The 24,832-nt window shown below is 43.9% G+C and overlaps 1 protein-coding gene across 1 annotated transcript; it reads right to left on the bottom strand.

Moving 5' to 3' along the window:
* Nucleotides 1-1,141: 1,141 nt before the first annotated feature.
* Nucleotides 1,142-2,753, bottom strand: FOXI2 (forkhead box I2). The gene is made up of 2 exons (XM_077822505.1): nucleotides 2,156-2,753; nucleotides 1,142-1,686 (listed from the first exon to the last, which is right to left on the bottom strand). The coding sequence occupies exons 1-2, from the start codon at nucleotides 2,751-2,753 to the stop codon at nucleotides 1,142-1,144; spliced, it is 1,143 nt and encodes a 380-aa protein (XP_077678631.1).
* Between the last annotated feature and the right edge of the window lie 22,079 nt (nucleotides 2,754-24,832).

The following is a 24,832-nucleotide window of genomic DNA, read 5'->3' on the forward strand; positions in this document are numbered from 1 at the left end:
GAAAGTCTTTCCCAGCTCTTATTCGCAGGAGAGTTTGTCTGTTAGCAAACCTGCTGTACTCCACTCCATTCACCCTCCATCCTATCTGCTCGAAAGCCCTTATCAGCTCCCAGGTTTCAGGACAAATGTTAACTTCGATGACAGACACCAGGTTTCCAAAATCAGTATCGGGCAATACTGCGCTTTACTTGAAGGTATTAAAGCACCGAAGAACAACTTTGCAGTTAACTGGCTTCAATTCTGTGTTAAATTCCCAGTGAGAATTATTTGTAGTCATTATTTTAGTTTAAGAAGGCACCCGTTTGTTTAAACCAAACTCTTGTTATGCTGTTAAAGTCTGGAGAAGAATAAAATGGATACCATGCATATAGTGTGTCCAATATCTCAATTATACCAAGCTGAAAGAGCCTCTTTTTGGTATTGCCAACATTAGCATTCCGGGACTGGTGCCCCTCAGACTGAAAAATATACCGTGTATACAGAACAATGACAGTTTGAAACCTCGAAGTCATTTTCTAAACGGAAAAACCTGAAAGAACAAATAAACCTCATTGTCGTCTGTCAGGAAAAGCCATTTTAATTTTAAGTATTAGATGGAAAAATGTTATAATTCCATAAAACGTAGAAAAGAAGAAAATAGTTTTGCATCGCGTTAGAATTAAAAACAAAAACAAAAACACACGATTGGGGAGCTTTTTGTTACCTAGATTGCAGAGATCAGCAGCACATTACATGGGAATGTCACCTCTAGGCGCTCTCACCTCGATTTTCAAAAAAGGGTTACTTTATTCTAACAGCTGTACAGAGCCATTATATATAATGTATATATTACAAAAATATTCCTATCTTGTGTATTAGTGCATTTTGTTAAGGTCAGTCGTCTAGATCTGTATGCATAGCATCAATACTGTAAACAAACTACTGGATGGGATTCTGGGTGTGGGGACACCTCAGTCAAATGGAGTCTATAGACCTTTAATTCGTGTGTGGGTGTGTCTCTCTGTGTGTGTGTTCGTTCTAAGGCACAATAACACAGTGTCCAAAACTAACAAGAAACTATTTTGGGTACCATGGTATGTACAAACTTCTAGGCACAGAACATGGCTTCTGTGATTTGCACCGAAGTTATTCCACAGTCAGTTCAAACTTCTGTCCCGTCCCTGCTGTAAATCAGATGATTGACGCTGAAGCTGTTAATGAGCCCACTTGGCTGGCCGCTGGCACAGCCGTTCATTCTCAAGTGGGCCAGGGGACTCAGTTCGGAGTTCTCAGTGCCGCTGCTGGAAGCGGAGCAGGATCTCGGCATCACATCTTGCCTCCCGGCTGAAAACTCGCCCGCCAGCCCTCCCGAGAGCTGCGTCGCGAAGCCCTGGTTCCCATGGACAATGGCCTGCATGTTGGAGGCCAAGCTGGAGAAACACGGGCTCCGCTGGAGCGCCGGCGTGGGGGAGGATTTGGGCCGGCTCCCGGCGGCGGGAGAGTGCTGCGGTGCAGGGGAGCCCAGGCCCACCAGGCCGGAGGAGTCTGGAGACTTCAAGGCACCGCCGCTCTTGTCTTCCGCTTTGTCGGGCGCTCCCGGGGCGCTGGACCCATGAGCCTCCGACCGCCTTTTCCTCTTCCTTCGAAAATTGCCGTTGTCGAACATTTTCTCGCAGTTCGGGTCTAGGGTCCAGTAATTGCCTTTCCCTGTGAATAAATGAACAGCACATGGGCTCAGGGGATGGGGGTACAGCTGGGCCAGGGCTTTGTCCCGTTAGTCAATACCTGACTGGTGAAAGCTTCACAGGGCAGAAGAGCAGAATACTGCCGGGGCAGTCGCCAGTCCCCTGCCCCCTGGCGACAGCGACCTTTGCAATGGTTAACCGACGTGTAACTAGCCACCCGCCCCCCAACACAAGCTGCTATTTGCGTTTACAGCCAGCGTGCTAATAATGTTAAACAGGCCCAAAGTTTAGCATCCAAAAGCGTCTCTACTCACCCTTCAGTGAGCTCTGCTGTTATTTCAACCCTTGATAAATAATACTCGCATTTTACACTGGGGGCCTGGGAGGTGGTCCCTTGCAAATGCCAGCGTGGGTGTGACTTTAGTCCCTTGGCGACGCAGTACCTGTATGCAACGTGCTCCCACTCAGGAGAAGAATGGGGGTTTCCTTACCTGGATCGTCTTCATCCCTGGGCACTTTCTTAAAGCAGTCGTTGAGGGACAGGTTGTGCCTGATGGAGTTCTGCCAGCCAGCTTTGCTCTTCTTGTAAAAAGGGAAGTTTTCGGCCACGTACTGGTAAATCTGACTCAAGGTCAACTTCTTCTCCGGAGCGTTTTGGATGGCCATCGCTATCAGAGCCGAGTAGGAGTAGGGGGGCCTCACCATTTTAAAAAACTCCTGCTGGCTGGAGAGAGACAACCAGCTGAGATCTGCCCCTGCAAAGCCTGATGCAGGGGCCAGGAACTGTCTCTGGCTGGTCCCATAACCTGAGGGGATGAAAGAAGCCCCATTATTCCCAGAGAGATAAGGAGACGCGTTGATGGCAGGTCCATTGATCCAGAGGTAGGGGTTCGCTGCTGGGGGGCTATATTCGCTCAGCCCATAGCCTGCTGGATGAGCTGATGGCCTCTGTGGGTGGTGATGGTGGTGCAGGTTTTGCGGGTACATTAGGTTATCACAGTACACCGCCATGTCCAGTAAATCCTGTGCATTGGGATGCTGGAGGGGGGCCGACTGTGGATTTGCGGGCTGCTGCCCAAAAGAGTTCATAATCCCCTCTGATCGGTGGAGTTTGAAGGACTGGAGCACAGATCATCAGCCCTGGATGTCTCGGACTACTGAGCTCCCAGGCACCAGGGAAAGGCATTTAAATAATGGCCTGGGGTAGACTCAGGCTGCAGGCGACCTCAAACCAGAGAGCAAATAGCAGAAACAGGCTGGAGCAGGGGGCAGCACCGCCCATTCGCCACTCCACCTCCACTCAACCAACGGGCTGCCCCACCTACCCTGGGCACAGCCTCTCCGCACCCTCTGCCCAACCCACCCTACCTCCACTTCCTCCTGCACCCCCCACAGACCACCCCGCCCTCTGCACACCCCATCCTCTGCATCGCCCCCTTCACAGCCTATATACCACCCTCCCCCGCTCTCTGCACACCCCATCCTCTGCACCGTCCCCTCCCGCACCCTCTGACCAACTCACATAATGCCCCATCCACTGCACAGATTCCTCCTGCCGCCCCACATGCCGCCCAACCCTCCGCAGCACCCCTCCATCCCTCCATCCTGCACCCTCTTCTTCACGATCAGATATGACCCCAGCTTCTGCACTACCCCACCCTCTAAAGAGACCCCTGAACTGAGCAGCCCTCTGCACTACCCCGACACCCCACTCCCTCCCGTACACGACGTCACCTTCTCGCCCGTGCAGCACCCTCCCCCGCACCGTGCTCACAACAACCAACCCGCCAGTCACCCATCCTCTACACAACCAGCCTTGCACCGCCCCAGCCCCACGCAGCGCGCCCCGGTCCCTTGCCCCCCGCTGCTCCCCCCAGCCCCGTCCGCCCGTTCTCTGCACTGCCCGCTGGCACCCCAGGGCCTGCGCGACACACACACACACTGTGCAAAACAGCCGCGCCCGCCAGCGATGCCCGCCACAGACTGCTACCCCCAGGGCAAGCCACTCACCGGCGCCCCGAGCCGAAGGGATGCCGCGTACCCGCCTCTCCTGCCCCAGAGCCTGCCGGATACCCAGCCTGGGAACGCGCGCAGAGCTCTTCCCCTTCCCGGGGCGGCTCGGTCCCAGCCGGAGGCTGGCAGCGGGGAGCCGGCTGTGCAGAATGGCCATGCTCACAGAGCAAACAAGCGGGTGGCCGAGGAGGGGAAAGAGGGCAAACGAGATCCCGTTTGTACCTCAGAAATCCTCTCTCTCTCCTTGGGCAACAGCAGCAGGGGAAATCACTTTATCGCCCAGGAGCAAATGCGAAGAAGCTGGCAGCCCACGCTGCTCAAGTTCAGCGCTCAGGAGGAGGAGATCAGGGTTCCTGCAAACAATCCGTGCTTTTCCTGCCCGCTTCCCTCCTCCGCATCAAAACCGAAACAGCGGGACTCGAAGGTTCCGTGCCATTGCTATCCCACCCGTGTGTTGGTGCCTGAAAGAGCTGCTCAAGTGCAACTCTTGCTTATTCTCAGTTCAACCGAACATTTCCAACAATATGTGGATTTAAGCCAAAATATTAAATTTCCACATATTTCCTAATCATGTTTTCTAAACGAAGTAGGAAGGACACTGCCACCACCCTGTGGTTTTCAGGCAAGCAGAGGAGAAACAAATCTTCAAAGGAAATACAGTATGGGCAGGTGCAATATAGCTCCAAGGACAGAGTTGCAAAGTCAGGCACACAACTTTTGTATACACCTCAGGTCCAAGAATGCAAACTGACTTCACCTGTACAGGTGCCCACAGACATGGGAGACCAGGGGAGGGGCAGGTGCCAGCTAGAGACATGTGTGCCTCTGCTGGCCTGATCCTACTCTCCTTGTGCACCCAAATTTCCTATTGCACCAAACCCTGAGGACATTAGTCCTGCAGATAGGAACTTCCTAGGAACTCTGAAGATGCTCAGATCACAGGGGTATGAAGAGGCTGAACAGCTATTTGTCACAAAGGTCCACAAGGGGACAGTGCCAATATACATGAGTTTCCCACACTTCCTAGCCTACTCCAGCTGATCTTGACCTTGTTCTAAGCTGGGTGCACAGACCAAGGAGGCTATTACAGCCCTACACCTTCCTGGTGCAACCTGTACTCAAACGCAAAATTGGAGAACTACTAACTGTAGTCTGTAACCTATCATTTAAATCAGCTTCTGTTCCAAATGACTGGAGGATAGCTAATGTGATGCAGATTTTTAAAAAGGGCTCCAGGGGTGATCCTGGCAATTACAGGCCAGTAAGCCTGACTTCAGTACCGGATAAACTGGTTGAAACTATAGTAAAGAACAAAATTGTCAGACACATAGATGAACGTAATTTGTTGGGGAAGAATCAACATGGTTTTTGAAAAGGGAAATCATGCCTCAGTCTACTAGAATTCTTTGAGGGGGTCAGCAAGCATGTGGACAAGGGGGATCCAGTGGTATAAGGTACTTAGATTTTCAGAAAGCTTTTGACAATGTCCCTCACCAGGCTCTTAAGCAAAGTAAGCGTTCATGGGATAAGAGGGAAGGTCCTCTCATTGATTGGTAACTGGTTAAAAGATAGGAAACAATGGGTAGGAATAAATGGTCAGGTTTTAGAATGGAGAGAGGTAAATAGTGGTGTACTGGGCCCAGTCCTATTCAACATATTCATAAATGATCTGGAAAAAGGGGTAAACAGTGAGGTGGCAACATTTGCAGATGATACAAAATTATTAAAGATAGTTAAGTCCCAGGCAGACTGGGAAGAGCTACAAAAGGATCTCTCAAAATTGGGCAACAAAATGGCAGATGAAATTCAATGTTGATAAATGCGAAGTAATGCACATTGGAAAATGTAATCCCAAGTATACATATAAAATGATGGGGTCTAAAGTAGCTGTTACCACTCAAGAAACAGATCTTGGAATCACTGTGGATAGTTCTCTGAAAACACCCACTCAATGTGCAGCGGCAGTCAAAAAAGCAAACAGAATGTTGGGAATCATTAAGAAAGGGATAGATAAGAAGATAGAAAAAATATCATACTGCCTCTATATAAATCTATGGTATGCCCGCATCTTGAATACTGCACGCAGATGTGGTCGCCCTGTCTCAAAAAAGATATATTGGAATTGGAAAACGTTCAGAAAAGGGCAACAAAAATGATTAGGGGTACGGAATGGCTGCTGTAAGAACATAAGAACGGCCATACTGGGTCAGACCAAAGGTCCATCTAGCCCAGTATCCTGTCTTCTGACAGTGGCCAATGCCAGGTGCCCCAGAGGGAATGAACAGAACAGGTCATTAAGTGATCCATCCCCTGTCACCCATTTCCACCTTCTGGCAAACAGAGGCTAGGGACACTATCCCTGTTCATCCTGGCTAATACCCATTGATTGACCTATCCTCCATGAACTTATCTAATTCTTTTCTGAACCCTGTTATAGTCTTGGCCTTCACAACATCCTCTGGCAAGGAGTACCACAGGCTGACTGTGCATTGTGTGAAAAAATACTTCCTTTTGTTTGTTTTAAATCTGCTGCCTATTAATTTCATTTGGTGACCTCTAGTTCTTGTGTTATGTGAAGGAGTAAATAACACTTTCTTATTTACTTTCTCCACACCAGTCATGATTTTATAGACCTCTATCATATCCCCTCTTAGTTGTCTCTTTTGCAAGCTGAAAACTCCCGGTCTTATTATCTTCTCCTCCTATGAGATTTTGTTATTTACTCCTTCTCATAGCACAAGAACTAGGGGGCACCAAATGAAATTAATAGGCAGCAGATTTAAAACAAACAAAAGGAAGTATTTTTTCACACAATGCACAGTCAACCTGTGGAACTCCTTGCCAGAGGATCAGGGCCATCCCTAGTGGGGTGCGGGTCCCAGGACAGAAGTGACGGATTTGTCTCTTCTGGGACTGACTGCGCTAGCCAATCACACCAGCCCTTGGGGGTCCCCAAATTGAAGGGCCAGGAACGGTTGCCCCAATTCACCCTATCCAAGGGATGGCTCTGCAGAGGATGTTGTGAAGGCCAAGACTATAACAGGATTCAAAAAAGAACTAGATAAGTTCATGGACGCTAGGTCCATCAATGACTATTAGCCAGGCTGGATAGGGATGGTGTCCCTAGCCTCTGTTTGCCAGAAGCTGGGAATGGGTGACAGGGGATGGATCACTTGATGATTACCTGTTCTGTTCATTCCCTCTGGGGCACCTGGCATTGGCCACTGTCAGAAGACAGGATACTGGGCTAGATGGACCTTTGGTCTGATCCAATATGGCCGTTCTTATGTTCAGGGGAGATACAAGGGCCTGGCAATGGAAGGGCTCACCCAGTGGCCAAGGCTACAAAAACCTGAAAAACCTCTGCCCTTGTTTGCAGGTATGTAGGCATGGATCTTTAGAGATTTCAGCCTAAATTTTCAAAAATTGCCTACTATAATGTGGGGACCATTAAAGGTGAGCCCATTTAGAAGCTTGGCTGTGTGATTACATTCTCAAATCAGGAAGTTAGGATTCTAAATGGGAGCAAATATGTACATATTTAATCGGGTGTGCTAAACTTTACCTACAGTATTGGAGGTTGGGTTGATGCTTTGTTAAACATCAGGGCCTTCCTGTGAAAATAACCAGCTCACTGTGCCTGTCTCTTGTATGAATTATTGACACTGAAACCATTGAATGAATGTTTGCTATGACAACATTTGATTTCCAGCAAACAAATAAATTTGCATATGTTCTTTTCCACCCCTCCCAATAGAATTTATTGACATTTGGAACTGAAACCTACCATTTATGAAATATTCAGGAATATATATGAACTCATGGCCTTTTACACCATAAGCTGTGTGTATCTCTTCCCACATGCTAGTTGCTAGTCATTTTCAAATCCAGTTCCCCATGTGCACATCTGTCTGTGGAAAAGCTGTGGGAGACATTACCTAAAGCTCACCAGCCAAACACATGGCCTAGGTTCAACTTATTGCAAGCCCTCCATATCCAACTTTAAACAGACCAAGTACCATGTAATTTAGCATGCTGGCCCTGAGATAAGTTATGCTTCCTCTTACCAATAGATTTGGTTTCAAAAGAATAAAACAGATTTCTCCTTTTGGTATCATTAGCTGTGCACATCGGTGAAATGATAAGCATGTCTCACAGTTTGCTTTTTGGCTATGGCAGGCCTCCTAAACTACTAGTGGTATGTCACAACCAAAAAACATGTGTATGTGACACACCTTGCACATCACTGAGTCATACAAACAACATACCACAAAATGCAGAAACTTTCTCTTCTGATTTGGACAAACATTTTTATTCTGTTGTGTTTTCTCCTATCTGATGTTCTAAAACAGTGAAAAGAAAACTCTCCATCCATAAACTAGTCATCCTGGATATGAGATATTTCAGAATTTAATGCCCAATGGATTTTCAGCTTTATTTCTGTGACTATCCTCACTGTGGAAATGTCTTATCCTTTTAAATTTTAGAGCGTTGGTCTTAGAAAAATGGCTACAGTGCCTTCTTACATAACATGGAACATATGAAGACATGATTTTAGCCTAAGAGGCTACATTGGGTTAGGGAGCTAAAGTACTTCAGAGGGTGTCTCAAATCAATAAAACGCTTTAGCGTGCTAATATATGTAATCAGTGTTTTAGATCAGAGAATACAGGTGTGTGGCGGTGTAGGCACACCCATCCCCCTTTGGGGTGGAGCATGGGTGTGTGGACACCACAGTTACAGTCTACCAGACTGTCCTGGGACTCAAGACAGTGAGGTTCACTGGCCAGAGTCAACACAGGAGTCCTCAGGTGCTGGGCTGCATGGCCTAGTGGCCAAATCCAGGGGCCACCACAAAAGGCCCACCCTACTTCACCGAATCCCAGCCCAGGGCCCTAACAGCGGCAGAGTGGTCCACCACTGGGTCAATGGGGAATCCAGTTACAACAGGCTCACCTTACACGTGTGGGGGATACCACTCATTCCACCTCCTTGGGCTACTTCCTACCATGCTTCTTGAAGCTGTAGTCCATATGATGTTGGGGTCTCCGGGCTCCTTGGCACAGATAACTCCCTGGGACTCTTACTCCAGCCAGTCAGCTGTAGGCAACAGGTCTCTGGTCTGGGTCTTGGGCTCCCGCCGGCAGGGGCTGTAACAGTTCCCAGGCTGGAGCCTCCACCAAGCATCCTTCCTCCTTGGCAGTCAGCCCAGACTGAGCTGGGCTGCTCTCCTTTATACTAGCAGAGCAGTTGGAGCGTGCTCTAGTGCAGGGTATGCACATCCCATCAAAAGATGTGATATTATATACAGCTCACATGAACCTCTGAATTTTGCAGCCTGATTCTGAAGCTTTAGGGGACTGGTTTCTTTCTAGTGGAAGATAGGAAGTGGATGGTTTATGTCCTGAAGCATGAGGGTTTATATCTATTATATATTTTTATTCTACCTAATGAAAATGTGGATGTTCTCCATGAGAAATCATACATTTTCCCCAAATGCCCCCTTGCCCACACAACTATGTCAGCTGAAATTATGCTCTCACCTCTGAAAGATGGGGTGTCTCAGAAGGCAAAATGTAGTCTCTTTTTTTTTTGGTGAATGCAATGTGTGTCATGTGCTGCCTTTGATAGGAACAATATCTATTAAGATCAATAGGAGGTATCACTAATAGTCACATGTTCATTGGATCTGGCATAATGTTGTGTATATGGGGGGTATGTGTGGATTGGGACTTGTCCTTGCTCTCTTTCCTCCACCTGCACGCTGCCCGGCTCTGGGGCAATGGTGATCCAAGATGCTGTGAAGATGGCACCACAGCTTCTTGAAGTGTTGCTTGGATTGCCCACACAGGACTTGGCTGTGGAGCAGGAGGAATGGGGGTGGAGGTGGGAGACAGGCTGAGGACTGGGAGCTACCCTGGGACTGGGTAGTGGCTGAGGGAAGAAAGGCAGAGGCTGAGGCAGCAAGGAGGGAGTTTTTATTTCATTCACTCCCTAGGTTCCTGCTGCATTCTAGAAACCCAAAGATTTTGCTTCTATCAGCCTCTGGAGGGTGATTCACCAGCAGACACCTCATGACCAATGTTCCCTCTAATTTTTGCCAGGCCGTGTACGCAAAAAAATTCTTCTGTGAAAATTGTTGTTCTTCTGTGCAAATTTTTGTGTGTGCAGTGTTTCGCCATGTGCGCAGGGTTTAGGATCTGTGTGCACGTGCACACGTGCACAGCTTAGAGGGAACAGTGCTCATGACCCACTCCTGGGTTATGCCTCATCAGTTTTCACTGAGGGGCTCTCCACCCGGAAACTTGCTTCCTTATCTTGGTTTGGTAGAAGAGCCTAGATCTGTTGACCTTCAAGATACGCTGCAAGGTCCACCTGTTTTCCTAAACTTTTGAGAAAGCATTAGGGTTTAGGAGACTATATATAGGTTTTGGGGGTGAGACTTGATAGGATTTTGTGGTGGCTAGTTTGTGGGGTGAAGCTAGGTGAAGTCAGGGTGACTCTGTGATGGTTCACTTCTTGTGAAATTATTTTACTGGAGGGGCACCAAGAGTACCTGGACAGACACATTTTAAAACTATAAATGGATTAATTCATGTCAGTGAGAAGGTGAATGGACACTGAAGGCAATATATGCCCATAAAATTTTTGTCACATTTTAAAACCAATTGTATTCACAACAGAAAAGTAGCAAGAGCTATGTCCTCCCCACTTCAGAGGAGTTATTCTGGAAAGAAAATTGGCTCCAAATGTAAAACGATTAAATTATATGATATTTAATAAATATTTCATTACCTTGTGCTCATCACTGGGCTAGAGATAACCAAACCTGAACGGTTGTCTTTTTCTAAGTAGCAGTGAATGTGTTGATAGATTATATAATTTGGTTGAAAGGTTGGGTGTTTTATTTTGTGTTACAAAAGACAGATGGGTGTCAACTAAAAGTGCAAGGGATAGAAAATGTAATTTCCAGATGTGAACATGGGTACATGCATGATATCAGACCTAGAGGCAGATTAGTCACTAAAGTGCAGGGAAAGAAGATTGCTGCCACCTGCTGGAGTTCTGACTCATTGCATATTTTCAAAGCCAGACTCAGGGGAGACAGAGGGGCACTGAACATACTATAGATTTTCAAGCATAAATTCCTTGTGGGAAAAGACGTGATATTGAAGTTTGAAGTGATGTTGTTGTTTAGAATTTCTTTTAATATACTGCAGTGCAGTTGGAATAGTTCATACTCCCCATCCAGTAGCAAAAAGCAGGTAATTTAAGTTAGGGGGATTTGTGCTGTTTGGGAGACATGCCTTTTGCTACTGGGAGTGTTCAACTCTCACTGCATGTGATTCAGAGAGCAGCCAGTCAGCATCAGGCAAACAAGCACTGACGACAGTTGATCTGGACACAGCCGCAATGAGGATAAACACAAGGGTGGATTTTAAGTAGCAGTCCGGAACTTTCTTAAACTTAACATAGGGGAGTGGGGTTACCTGCCCTATCATGCAGACTCCTACGTACCAGCCATTTTAATTGGCTCCTATGAAGGGGTTACAGGGCTCCCATCATATAACCTATAACTAAGGGTAGACCCTTTTCAGCCCGCTCCTGGGACTTAACTTTATCATCTGAATCCCACAAGGGCAACAGAAGGGACTAAAGGATGTCGGGGAAAGGGGAGCACCTTGATCCACGAAGGCCACAAAGTCTTCCCCTATCCCATGAGTACAAGGCCCACCAGCAAAATGCAAGGTCTTTTACCTGTGGGAACCAATCCTTTTAATTGGACTGGAAACCAGGTGTGAGTTGCGACAAACTAACATCCTTATCAGGTACTACCCAAACTGAGCATCCAAAATGCTGCGAGGCAGGTAAAAACTCTGGGGCTCAATGCCAATTTGGCCCCTATGGGAGGAAAAATTCCTTCCTGACTGACCCCAGAACGGGTGATCAGTCAGACCTACAATAGCTCTGATGCTCCCATTAGATGGTGGAACTCCAGAAACCGAGCAAAGAGAAGCTCCCCATGGCCTGGGCTAGGGTTTAAATAGAAATCACACAATACCAGCAGATCTTTAGTTGTGGTATTTGGAGCCCAAATCTCTAGGGAACCACTCACATTTTAGCATTGTCAACTCTGACCATCAAACTCCGTCATAGGCCTTTAATCTGAACCACACACCTTATTCTAAATATAATTAAATTCTGTTTCCTTGGCTCATCTCTACTTTTCTAATTAGTCTCTAATCCGCCAGAAAAAATACTCAATGCTACTATTATGGAACTTGGCCCATACTTCCCCTTTTCATGTTTTCTTATATGAGGCTCCACATCAAGGGATCACAAACTGGAAAAAAAAAAAAAAAGGTGTCAGTAATATGATCACAGAACAGTAATCTTATCCTGGTTGTTGTAATGTTGGCAGCTCTCTGCTCAAAGTGGTTAAAGTGTCATGGCAACTCAAGAACATAGTTTCTAACTCTACATCATGTGTTTAATGATCAAATGCCAGAGAGCTGACCGAGATGTGCATATGCACAAGTAAACCCACAACTAAGAAGCGGCAAATAGTGCATGTGTAGTTTTACAATAGTAGTTTACCATTGCAGCATCTCTATTTCACTGCACGTGCTGAAATCTGAACTCAGACAGATCACAGTGTTTCTAAATCCAGTTCAAGCAGTGTAAATGTGTGCCCCTCCCACTTAAAATAATTTTTGTTTTCTTAATTGTGTGACTGTAATGCCATCTAGTGGAAATTGTACCAGCTGAAAATAGCCCACTTCAATAGCTAGAATCACACATTTTCCAGCATTTCTAAATATACAGGAACAGTTAAGACACATTTCAGAGTAACAGCCGTGTTAGTCTGTATTCGCAAAAAGAAAAGGAGTCCTTGTGGCACCTTAGAGACTAACCAATTTATTTGAGCATGAGCTTTCGTGAGCTACAGCTCACTTCATCAGATATCTGATGAATCTGATGTATCTGATGAAGTGAGCTGTAGCTCACGAAAGCTCATGCTCAAATAAATTGGTTAGTCTCTAAGGTGCCACAAGGACTCCTTTTCTTTTAGTTAAGACACAGTTATATATATGTGGTATATTATTGACAGGGAGAGTTATGGAATAGAAACAAGAAGTATTTGCCCTGCAACTTTTGCCAAACGGTACCATCTGTTCCTACCTGACGTATTGTTACCAAGCTTAATATTTGTAAATGTGATGAAACAGAACTTCGTTAGAAGCTACTATACCATATAGCAGGAAAACAGAATACATCTCCAATTATGTTACAGATTTGGTCATAGAGAGTGGAGTTCAGGATCAGGTGTTTGGATAATAGACTATTAACATCTACTTTTGTCTCCCTCTCCCTAAAAATTATATTGCTTTAATTTATGAAAGCTTATGTTTGGAAATGAGCTTCTTCAGTGCCTTCAATATTTCTCCATTTCCTATAACTTGTATGTGCTTTGTTGTATCTGCTTTAAGGAGCTGTATTAGTAGAGTTCACATATATGAAAGGTATTGGGCAAGGTGGTTTGTAGGGCTGATGCAAAGTAGCCATAAAGGATCGGAGAATGGGTCATTTGTTTTAAACATTTTATTTATACCTCTTTTAGTTATTAATATCTTTTATGAACTATAAATTGGATTGTTGACCATACCCATTTTCTTACACCCTGGTAAGCAGTAAGACAGAGCATGCCAGATATAAAGGCTGAGTCAAGGTTGTAGAACTGAGTGGTTATTGTAATTATACACAGTGGGTCTGCCTGTACTTTGTACTGTCTCATGTTAGGGATAGTGTAGAGTGGCAGGCTGAGGGGGGCCAGAGGTAAGGTGAAGGCTCAGCTCCTCCCTGTTCCTGCCAGCTCTTTTGGGGGGTGTGGTTCACCCCTGAGAGTTCACAGAGGGAGCAGTCCTTGTGTGGAGGATGTAAGATGCAGGCAAGGTGCACAAAGCTATCTGGCTATCATTACTATAAAGCTTGTATCCATGGTTAGTTTTTCCATCAGTTCATCTGACTTGGTCCATCTTTCTTCAATTAGTTCAATTGTTAATCTAACACACGCAGTAAGTTGTTCCGTGTTTCTTAATCCTTCCATTTTTGTCATCCACATTTCTAGAGTGAGCATTTATTTTTGCAGTCATAGCACTGACATACATTTATTAGCTGAAGGTTTTTAAACAGGTGTCTGTTTAAGTTCAATACATCATTACATTACCCTAAAACCATAATAAATAGGAATTTGGGGGATAATTTGTTTCTCCAGAATACTGTGGTCGCTCGATAATTAACATCAAGTTAAGGTGAAGAAAGCGTTAGATTTGTTTCTTGGTTTTACCAAAACTTGTCTAATCCAAGGTTCCTAATTTTAGAAAGTTTAACTATGAGCAGCCAACAAATGACAAAGCTCAGTGAAATGAATCACATTATTTCTACACATGTAAGTGATTAAAGTTTTTTTATGAGGCAATATGAGTAACTAGATCTTCTGACCTATGGATAGCCCCTTGTAGTTTATCAGGTCTCAACATTAAAGCAAGATCTCCTAAAGTCAACAGATTCAAAGATTGTTTTACAAGGTTAAATAACAAGGGAATAATTTGCGTAAGAGCAAAATATGTGTTCAGCCAAGTATCTGTGACAGACTGCTAGAAGATGCCATAATTCTTAGACACTAGAGTGTTATCAGAGGAGGAAATGAGAAGAAAAATAATCCCTCTAGCGAGGCGAAGAGCTTTTTGGAAAAGCTTACTTGGATAATGCTGCTTCAGGGCAAAGAAAGAGAGCAAATGAATTGACACCTCTCTGCCTCAAGGGAGCAGGTGAAACAACTTACTGAGCACTTTACTAACCTGTTGGAGACTCACATGAAGAGCAATGGACATCTTTCACAAAGGGATGCAGCAATAGTGATGCAGATAGTGTCTCCAACAAAATGTAACTCTATCTTCCATATGTCACTATAATTGATGAAACATTAGCTCTTGAGACTGAGAGGTTTTAAACACTTTGCATAGTGCAAACACTCAGCCATTCTGTGTTACTGTTACCCAGTGATGGGGTATGGATTTGTGTCACTTCTTGGACTACAAGGCACCACTTTTCAACTATTAATCACAGACAGAGGCTAGGAATCCAGAACCTTCATTAAAATGTAGGTGACAAAGCTTCATAATTCTTTCAACATACTGGTAAGTTACCTCTTTGTTCATAGCACTGTTTGCCTTAAGGGATTTTATTTCTCCTCCTTAAATAAGATCTTATTTTAAAACTGTGAAATTTATCAGATAATCTTATACCTAAGGCCAGTAGATCTTGGATTTAGCTGCAAGAACAATGAATTAGTTACAATATAAAACATAACTCTATAGTAGGCATTAGGGACAACAATGCCTGTAGCAGCAAACATATTGAACCGTGCATAAAAATGCCTATCCACTTAAATTAGTGTTGTTAATGCTTCAGTAAATAACATTCTCATTTCTAAATGTTAAAGGTTTAATCTTTGCTCAAGAAAACCAGGACATAAATGTTTCATTAAAAATGTTTGTGGGTTTAATCTATTTTTTAAACAATATTCCTGATATTTACCAAAGACTTTCATATAAATGATTCTCTCTAAACTTTCATTAAATGATTCTGTTTATATATATATATATATATATAATGAAAGTTTATACATATAAACAGACTCACTATGTGAAAGTGTGTACACATACACACAATGGCTGACCACTGCCTGAGAACAGGAAGCAGAGGGGCCAATCCATCTGACACACTGACTGACGTGGGACTCTCAAGTTAGGGAGAGAGCATATAAGCTTTTGTTGTTTTTCCTCTTTCTCTCCTCCATATGCAGATGTCAGAGCTTGACCTCCAGGCTCTGTAATCAGAGAACAATGGGAGGCTAGGTGTAATAGACCACCCTCCAAATGTCAGGTTGGGCACTCTGCCACCACATCAGTTACTAGCTACAACACTGCTCCACAGTCACAGGATGGGGAGGAAACCATGCCACCCTAGTTTATGACTGTAGCAGAACGCAGCCTGTTGAGCCTGGTCCAGGATCTATGATCAAGTGGGCAAGAAGCAGCAATGGACTCCTGAATGTACTTAGTGTGTTAAACTTCCTTTTCCATAAGAATGGCCATACTGGGTCAGACCAATGGTCCATTTAGCCCAGTATACTGTCTCTGACAACTGCTAGTGCCAGATGGTTCAGAGGGAATGAACAGAACAAGGCAATTTTGAGTGATCCATCAGCAGTTGTCCAGTCCCAGCTTCTGGCAGTTGGAGGTTTAGGGACTCCAGGTGCATGGGGTTGCATCCCTGACTACCTTGCCTAATAGCCATTAATTGACTGTCCTCCATGAACTTATCTAAGTCTTTATTGAATGCAGTTATACTTTTGGCCTCACAACATCCCATGGCAACAAGTTCCACAGGTTGACTGTGCATTGTGTGAAGAAATACTTCCTTTTGTTTGTTTTAAAATGTCATCAGGAGTTATAGAGTACCACAAATTGAATATGAGCCAACAAAGTGATGCAGTTGCAAAAAAGGCTAATATTTCAGTGTGTATTAATAGGAGTATGGTATATATGACATGGGAGATAATTGTTCAGCTCTACTTGTTGAGGCCTCAACTGGTGTACTGTGTTCAGTTCCGGGAGCCACACTTTAGGAGAGATGTGGAAAAATTGGAGATTGTCAAGGTTCCTCCCCTACTCTGAACTCTAGGGTACAGATGTGGGGACCTGCATGAAAACCTCCTAAGCTTACTTTTACCAGCTTAGGTTAAAACTTCCCCAAGGTACAAATTAATTTTATCCTTTATCCTTGGAATAACCACTGCCACCACCAAACTCTAACTGGGTTTACTGGGAAACGTAGTTTGGACACGTCTTTCCCCCCAAAATCCTCCCAACCCTTGCACCCCACTTCCTGGGAAAGGTTTGGTAAAATTCTCACCAATTTGCATAGGTGACCACAGACCCTTTTGTTTCTCTCCCTCCTCCAGCTTTTGAAAGTATCTTGTCTCCTCATTGGTCATTTTGGTCAGGTGCCAGCGAGGTTACCTTTAGCTTCTTAACCCTTTACAGGTGAGAGGATTTTTCCTCTGGCCAGGAGGCATTTTACAGGGGTTTACCCTTCCTTTTACATTTATGACAGAGATGTTCTCCTCTGGACTAACAAATTATGAAAGGTTTAAAAAACCTGACCTATGAGGAAAGGTTAAAAAAACTGGTACATATTTAGTCTTGAGGAAAGAAGACTGAGTGGGGGACCTGATAACAGTCTTCAAATATGTTAAGGGCTGTTATAAAGAGGATGGTGATTAATTGTTCTCTATGTCCACTGAAGGTAGGATAAGTAGTAATTGGCTTAATCTGCAGCAAGGAAGATATAGGTTAGATATGAGAAGAAACTTTCTAACGTAAGGATAGTGAAGCACTGCAATAGGCTTCCAAAGGAGGCCTTGGAAAGCCTGTCATGGGAGATTAGAACAGGTTAAACAAACACCTGTCAAAGATGGTCTAGGTATACTTGGTCCTTCCTCAGGGTGTGGGGGCTGGGCTAGATGACTCTCAAGGTCCCTTGCAGTCCTACATATCTATGAACCTAAGTACCTTTTTATAGAGAGAGTGATAAACACTGCTCATAGTTATGTAGACAAAACCTGCACTGTGGCCTATGATTTTTAATCTTGACAGCCCATTTACATTTAGTTCTGTGCCTGGGAACAGTTTCTGTGTAATCACTTACTCTATATTATAGTAGATAAGAATACACAGACTTTCAGCCAGATTTTGGGCTGCAGCTGAGGAATACCTGGCATGGCTCACAAGGGAAAGGAAGAAATGCATTAAAGCCCATGGAACCTAGACGGCTCCAGCTATTTAATGGAGCTCTGGCTACACTCCCTGCACTGGCTGTAGAGATGAGGATGGCAAAAAAACAACTACAGTTATACACCAAGCCAGTATTTTCCCCACTCTGGAGGAATCAGTGGCTGAGGAAATTGCTTAAGGGCAGCTTTGTGAAGATGCAGTGGCCTCAATGTACCAAAAGATCTGGACCTTTGCAGACTGTAGTGTAAAATGCAGACTACTATGATTAAAAGTGATGGAACTTAAACACTTTGATCTGTGAAGAACGTTAGAAAGCATGATTTTGCTGCAAGGCCTATAGGGAAGGTTTACGGGGGCTCAAGGGAATCTGTACTTGGACCTGCAGGGACAAGTTTCAATTTTCAACGGTTTTCACTGCAAATTACAACTAGAGGGAGATAATTAAAATGTATGTTCAACAGAGATGGTTTTCAGGTGCCAGTTCTTTTACAATAGAATGGGACAAAAATTTTTGCCAACAGTTGTCTGTCCAAAATATGCTGATTTGACATGTTCTGTGGGAACACGTCCATTCCATTGAAAGTTTCAATGGAAAGCAGGCAGGTAGGATGGTTGGCTTGGCCAGTGGACAGGCAGACTGCCCAGCTCCCCATGCTCCCCACCTTATGATCTAAATGGCTCGTGCCACCTTCCTGGGCACACAGCTAGGTGGCTGCTGAGGATAAGAGCAAAAAATATCAACAGCCTGAAATTTCCTACAAAATAGAAATTCCCTTTTGACGACCAGTTCTATTTTAGAAGTACACAGAAATTCAAGCCCATCTGAATCCAAACACATCAAGCCAGATTCTCTGGTCTGTTAATGTTGCTTTAAGATGATCTGGTGATACAAAGCCAGCTTAACTGGCCAGTGGAGGATTCTTCTTGCATAGGGGAATCTTCCTGTGGTGAAGGGCCACTCTAGTGACTTCTGTGGCATCCCCATTCCTATCTCCCAGTATAGCAGGTATGTCCATCCAACCCATTAGCCTTAAAGTAATCTTTCTGACTTCCTTTGTAACCTTGGGCAAGTCACTTAGACTCTCTGTGCCTCAGTTTCCCATATGTAAAAATGGGTATAATGCTTCCCTACCTCACAGAAGTGTTGTGAGGCTACATACAATAAAGACTGTGAAATACTTTGAGATCTACTGATGAAATAGCACTATATAAGGGCTAGGTATTATCATTTGAAAAACAAACTGGGTAAAAAATCTTCAGTACCTCAACATGCACAGTATTATTGTTTCACTCTCTTCCAGTTGTTGCTGCTACATTCTGCCTCTGTCTAAAAGTCTGGTAGGGAAGTGGGATTTGATTTCTTAGGGAACAGACATCTCTGCCTTGCAACTTACATACTCATTTATTCCGGAGCAAAGTGAAAGGAGAGTTCTGATAGGGTAGCATTCTGAACCTGCTTTGCACAAGTGTAAACGGCTATACAAGGTAATGGAGAATGAGGGTATGTCTACATGGCAATTAGACACCTGTGGCTGGCCCATGCCAGCTGACGTGGGCTGATGGGGCTTGGGCTAAAGAGCTGTTTAATTGCAGTGTAGACTTCAGGCTCAGGCTGCAACCTGAGCTCTGGGACCCTACCACTTCTCAGGATCCTAGAGCCTGGGCTCCAGCCTGACTTTGAATGCGTACACTACAATTAAACAGCCCCTTAGCCCGAGCCCCATGAGTGTGAGCCAGCTGGCATGGGCCAGCTGTGGGTTTTTAATTGCAGTGTAGACATACCCTGGGGCACCTGAAGTTGAAATGTGCTGAATGGTGTATAAGAGAAAACGCAATCATCCTTGGTATGGCAACCCAGATAAACTTTTGCAGTTTCCAGGAAAAGGAAGAGCATGATGTGCATTCCTATGACTTTAAAATCCCTAGATGCTGATCCCCCTGAGCTGTGTGAAGCCAGGTGTAAATTAGAGCAGCTCTGAGGGTGCTCTAACTTGCACCAGGGTCCAGATGGTTTCCTGGCTGGCATCAGGATTAAGGAAATGCAAAAGTAGCATAAAGCCATCTTTGCCCCACTCCCTAGTGCTGTACCAAGTGCAGCTTGATTGAACAGGAGAATATGGGCAAGAATGTAGACACAATTATACTAATCAGTGGATTATAGCAAATATAACTGATAAGCTACAGGTGGGAAATGGTACCACTACTGTATATAGCTTTAGAATTTTTTAAAAAAGAAAATCCTATTTTAGAAAAATAATCAGATATAATACAAAGCCCAAGTCAATATTTTGCATTTCCACAGCTATAGACTTCTCTGCCAGATATTGGTCTTGCAAACTGCACTGTACTAGGGTAAACACAGTAATACATTGTTCAGACTAATGTCTTGTCCTTTAACTGTTCATTACACTAAGTATTTCATAGCTTCCAATTTCCCTATAAAGGGAATAAAATTAATCTAAATAATTTCCAGCTTTGTCTCTAGGCATCTCATTAGATATTTCAGCACTAAGAAAATATAATCCAATTTAAGATGGCACTCTATTTTGATGCCTTTTGTAATTTGCAATGCCTTCTAAGATTCCTGTGATACAAAAATCAACTTGAAACTGTCTTCATTTGTTCAATGAACACATGCATTCACTGTGAAAAAGATTAGATCTGAAAGGTAGTGTATTTTAGAATTATTCCTTTTAGAATATATTTTACAGTACAAGGAGATAGCTGTAGCAAACTACAAGATTGATTGTGCATTGAGGCATTTTTTCAGGGGGAAAAAAAGAGAGTCAAGGATGTAACTGCCCGGAAAAATGTTTTAACATGAAGCAAAATACATTCCTCATATTACAAAAAGCCCTGCTTCTTGCTCCCTAGCTCTCCACAGGCCTTTTGTTTTAGGAGGGTACCACTTCATTTTCCTCCTAGGGACAAAGTTAAATTATTTCCATCAATTCCATACTCCTAGTACATGTAAAAGAAAATTGTTATGCTGCATCACCAAATCATATTGCCCTCACAGGGAAGCTGTCAGAAGCAAGTGCTGGGTACCGAAAACAGAAGCAGAGCAGCACTGTGATTCAGGAGATCAAAGTTCTATTCCTGGTTCTGCCACACACATGCTATGTGACCTTTTGCAAGTCTTAGGGCCTGATTCAAAGGCCAATGGGCTTTGCATCAGGCCTTTAACTTCCTTATACTTCAGTTTCCCCATCTATAAAATGATGGTATACTAACCTACATCAGGTTTCAGAGTAACAGCTGTGTTAGTCTGTATTCGCAAAAAGAAAAGGAGTACTTGTGGCACCTTAGAGACTAACCAATTTATTTGAGCATGAGCTTTCGTGAGCTACAACTCATGCTCAGATAAATTGGTTAGTCTCTAAGGTGCCACAAGTACTCCTTTTCTTTTAACCTACATCAGTGGTTTAATAGGCTTAATTCTTGATTTAAAGTCACTTCAAGGTCTTGAATGGAAAATGCTATAGAAGATCACTGTGTTATTATTATTATTGTCATACTTATTATAATATTAAGCAAAAATCTAAGCACATACATTTCTTTGAGGAAAAAACCTTGGAACTGAAATGAACTTTAAATGCCCCCAAAACTATTAGAGTATTTCCTTTGGCCTTCATTTTGAGGGAAATATCTCCTACACCAGTTTCTCATAATTTCAGATCTCAACATTTTAACCAAGTAGAGTTCCACTTTCCATGTCACATGTTTTTGCACCCAGACTAACACAGGTTAGAGATGTATAAAACAGTTTAATTTAGAATTTCTGCTTTTCAATATTTCACTCCTCACCTCTTCCCAAAAGGAAAAAAAAAATAATGCTCATGAATAAGCTTTGATTCACATCCCTAGAGAATAAAGTTGTCTATGTGGCCAGAGAACAGGACATAGCAGTGTAAACTTTCACATACAAAATAACATTCACTGTAAATATAAAGTATTTCACAAACAATCTTCTTCTCATAATGTAATATATTTTAACCAATGAAAAACAGAGGGCCAAATTAATCCCTTGTGTAACTTCACAGAATTCAATGGAGTTAGACCAGAAATGTTGCAATGTGTTGATATGACATGAAAATAAAACACCACATGAATCAGTCAGTTATAGTTGATGTTCGTAATAGGACAGGTTACAGGTAATAATAATTCTGCTGACATTAATTGGAAAATGTTGAGGTACTATATATAATGGAGTGGAAACAGAAATGATGGATGTAAACGAGATTTGCTTCTTTGTAACTAGTTCTTTTTCTAACCAATGACTCAAGGCAGATTAAAAACAGCCAAGTCACTGACGTTAAACAGGGTTGCAAGTTTGTCACCATATTGGCAGAAAACCTATTTTAATACCTTCATTCCTGAGTAGGACTAAGAAAGTAGCTTCCATTATACTCTGTGCATTGGCTAACTATTTCCAATAAAAGTCACCCAACATCTTGTAATTATACTGAATATCTTCCTGGAACCTTACTTCCATAAATGGTGCCATCTTTTGAGTTATATATCATCAGTGTGCCTTGCTCAGATTATTACACTAATATATCCTTAGGAGAACAGCTTGCTTTTGTGATGGATTAGTATAATGCAGCTTGAGAACTAGTGCTCACTTGGATAATGTACTATGCTCTCATTCGGATGTATAAATATAATACAGTACATCAAAAGGTGCCACTCTGGTGATATATTCCTCAGAAAGTGGAGCAGCCGAAGGAAGAACAGGCCCAGGAGTTTATGATAGGGTGTTTCTTAGCAACCAGTGTTTGGAACCACATCAAAATATAATTTCCATCCCTGTCAAGAGACCCTAATATCATGAAACTTGATATAAATAGAAAATTCAGTAGTTGTAACTAAACCATGAGGTCAGATAACCTGCCCTGAAGGAAGTGTGACCTAGAAAACAAAATTCAGAGGAAATTTCAAAGCAAGGTAGTAAATGCTCCATTTTTACTTTTGAGATGTTTCATCCTTTTTAGCTTGCAGTGTGAACTCAGGCTAAAGTGTTAGTGAATAGGAGCTGTCTCATTGGGCCCTATTTATAAGATGAACTGATGTTCTTTATTCTCTCCTGTGTTCCTGCCTAGGATCCAGATCTAAGGTGGGAAGGTGTTGATTGATAACTCATATATACTCCTTTTCCCTGACACATGTTTAGCAGTGTACTGCTGGAACTTTTATGGCCCTATGGAGGCAAGGGGTGGGGGTAAGAAGAATGGGTCTTAGACATTTATGGCACGGTAAATTGGAGTTTTCCCATTTCAAAGTGTATGTGTAGGTGCTGGGCAGGGGGACAATGAAGCCTAACATAGTGGATATTTGTGTATAGCTGCATTTTCAGTGGTTTTTAGATCCTCTAAAGTCTTCATTACATTTTTACTCCAACATCTCAGAAATTGTTCTCTGCAGCTACTGGAGGCTGAGGCTGCCATATGGCAGACTAGAATACATACAAGAGTTTAGCAATATAGGCCTCACAAATATGAAAACTGTTTAAAAATGTAAAATCCTGTAATGGCTTAAATCCCTGTCTGTATCTTCACAGGAGTGGAGAAAGCCTGGCCAGCATTTGTTCTGGTTTTACAAATTGTTGAACTGTTTATGTTGTTAAGGTTGTTTAGTTTAGTTTTACTACCTTGTGTCCAGGCTAGGGTTGCCAACTGTCTAATCGCACAAACTCAAACACCATTGCCCTGTCCCCTTCTCCACCCCTTTCCAAAGGCCATGCCCCTGCCCCTTCTCCGATCCCCTACCCCCACTCACTCCAGCCCCCCTCCCTCCCTCCGTCACTCGCTCTCCCCCACCCTCACTTTGACCGGGGTGGGGCAGAGGGTTGGGGTGCAAAAGGGGGTGCAGGCTCTGGGCTTAGGGGGTGGGGCTGAGGGTTCAGAGTGAGGGGGGCTCCAGGCTGAGCCTGGGGAAGGCGGTGGGGGTACAGGACGGGGTGCGAGCTCTGGGAGGGAGTTTGAACGTGGGAGGGAACTTGGGCTGGGGCAGAGAGTGACGCTTACCTCAGATGGCTCCTGAACGCGACTGACACATCCCTCTATCAGGGGCTCCTAGGCGGGGGCCCAGGGGTCTCCGTGCACTGCCCCTGCCTGCAGGATCCGCTCCCGCAGCTCCCATTGACCGCAGTTACCAGCCAATAGGAGCTGCAAAGTCAGCACTCGAGGCAGGAGCAGCGCGGGGAGAACCTCTTCCCTCCCCACCCCTAGGGACTGCAGGTATGTACCGGCCGCTTCCAGGAGTGGCGCGGGGCCTGGGAGCGGCACAGGGCCTGGGAGCCTGCCTTAGCCCTGCTGCGCTGCTGGACTTTTAGCACCTAAAATCTCCCAGTTTGGTGTCAGTAGCCTCTGAGAGATAGGGCCTGATTCCAGGAGACTCCCGGCAAATCCGGGAGGGTTGGCAACCCTAGTCCAAGCTTTTATTCACTGTATGTTACAAAGAGCTAAGACCAGCATAGTGATGCCTTTGTTCCTCTTGGGTCAGCCAAGAGTTTTGAAGAGAATAGGGCAGAGCTGAGTGACCTCTTGGATGCTCTGAGACAGGTGAGGGAGAAGCAAAAGAAATTGGAATAGGGGCTAAGAAAGGCAGAGACAACAGTCAAGGAAGCCACCAAGCACTCTTGAACCCATTTTCAAAAAAAATTTGTGCTGTGTCCAAACACTGACAATACATTCTGGGAACAAATTGGTGCTAAATGAAACTTTGAAAAATATTTTTTTAGAGTTGGTTTTGGATTTTAGGAATTTTTTTTGTAATGTGGAAAGAGTCCTAGTGTGAACAAGGCCAAGCCATGTTCAAACCCTGTAGAAACTCCTAATATTTTTACCTTTCTGGCTGTACATATGTTGGCCAGCCAAACCGTGACACAGATCTGCTCCTCTCATCCACACACGGTGAACTCTAAGACTTATTGTTCTACCATGTAACCCCAGCATACAATTAACACAAATTTATAACTAACAACTCATTTTTTTGTAATGCGATCCTGGATGTACTCAAGGTTCTGCCATTTCCTAGTTATTTGTTAAAATGGGAAAGTGTATTTTTGCACATAGGCACACAGCCAAAGATGGCAAAAACGATTTTCCTCGAAGCTTGCAAAAAAAACCCCAAACCCATAAACCTAAAAAAAGAGAGAAAATACAAAAAAACACCTTTGGGCAGAGCACATGTAATTTCAAACCTGAAGGAGAATTGTTTGTGAAAGTTATGGCTGAGCAAAAATGAGTTTAAATGAAACCATTTTACAACTTTAGCTACAGCGCTTGCTAC

The sequence above is a fragment of the Eretmochelys imbricata genome, chromosome 7, assembly GCF_965152235.1.
Source record: "Eretmochelys imbricata isolate rEreImb1 chromosome 7, rEreImb1.hap1, whole genome shotgun sequence".
Classification (NCBI taxonomy): Eukaryota; Metazoa; Chordata; order Testudines; family Cheloniidae; genus Eretmochelys; species Eretmochelys imbricata.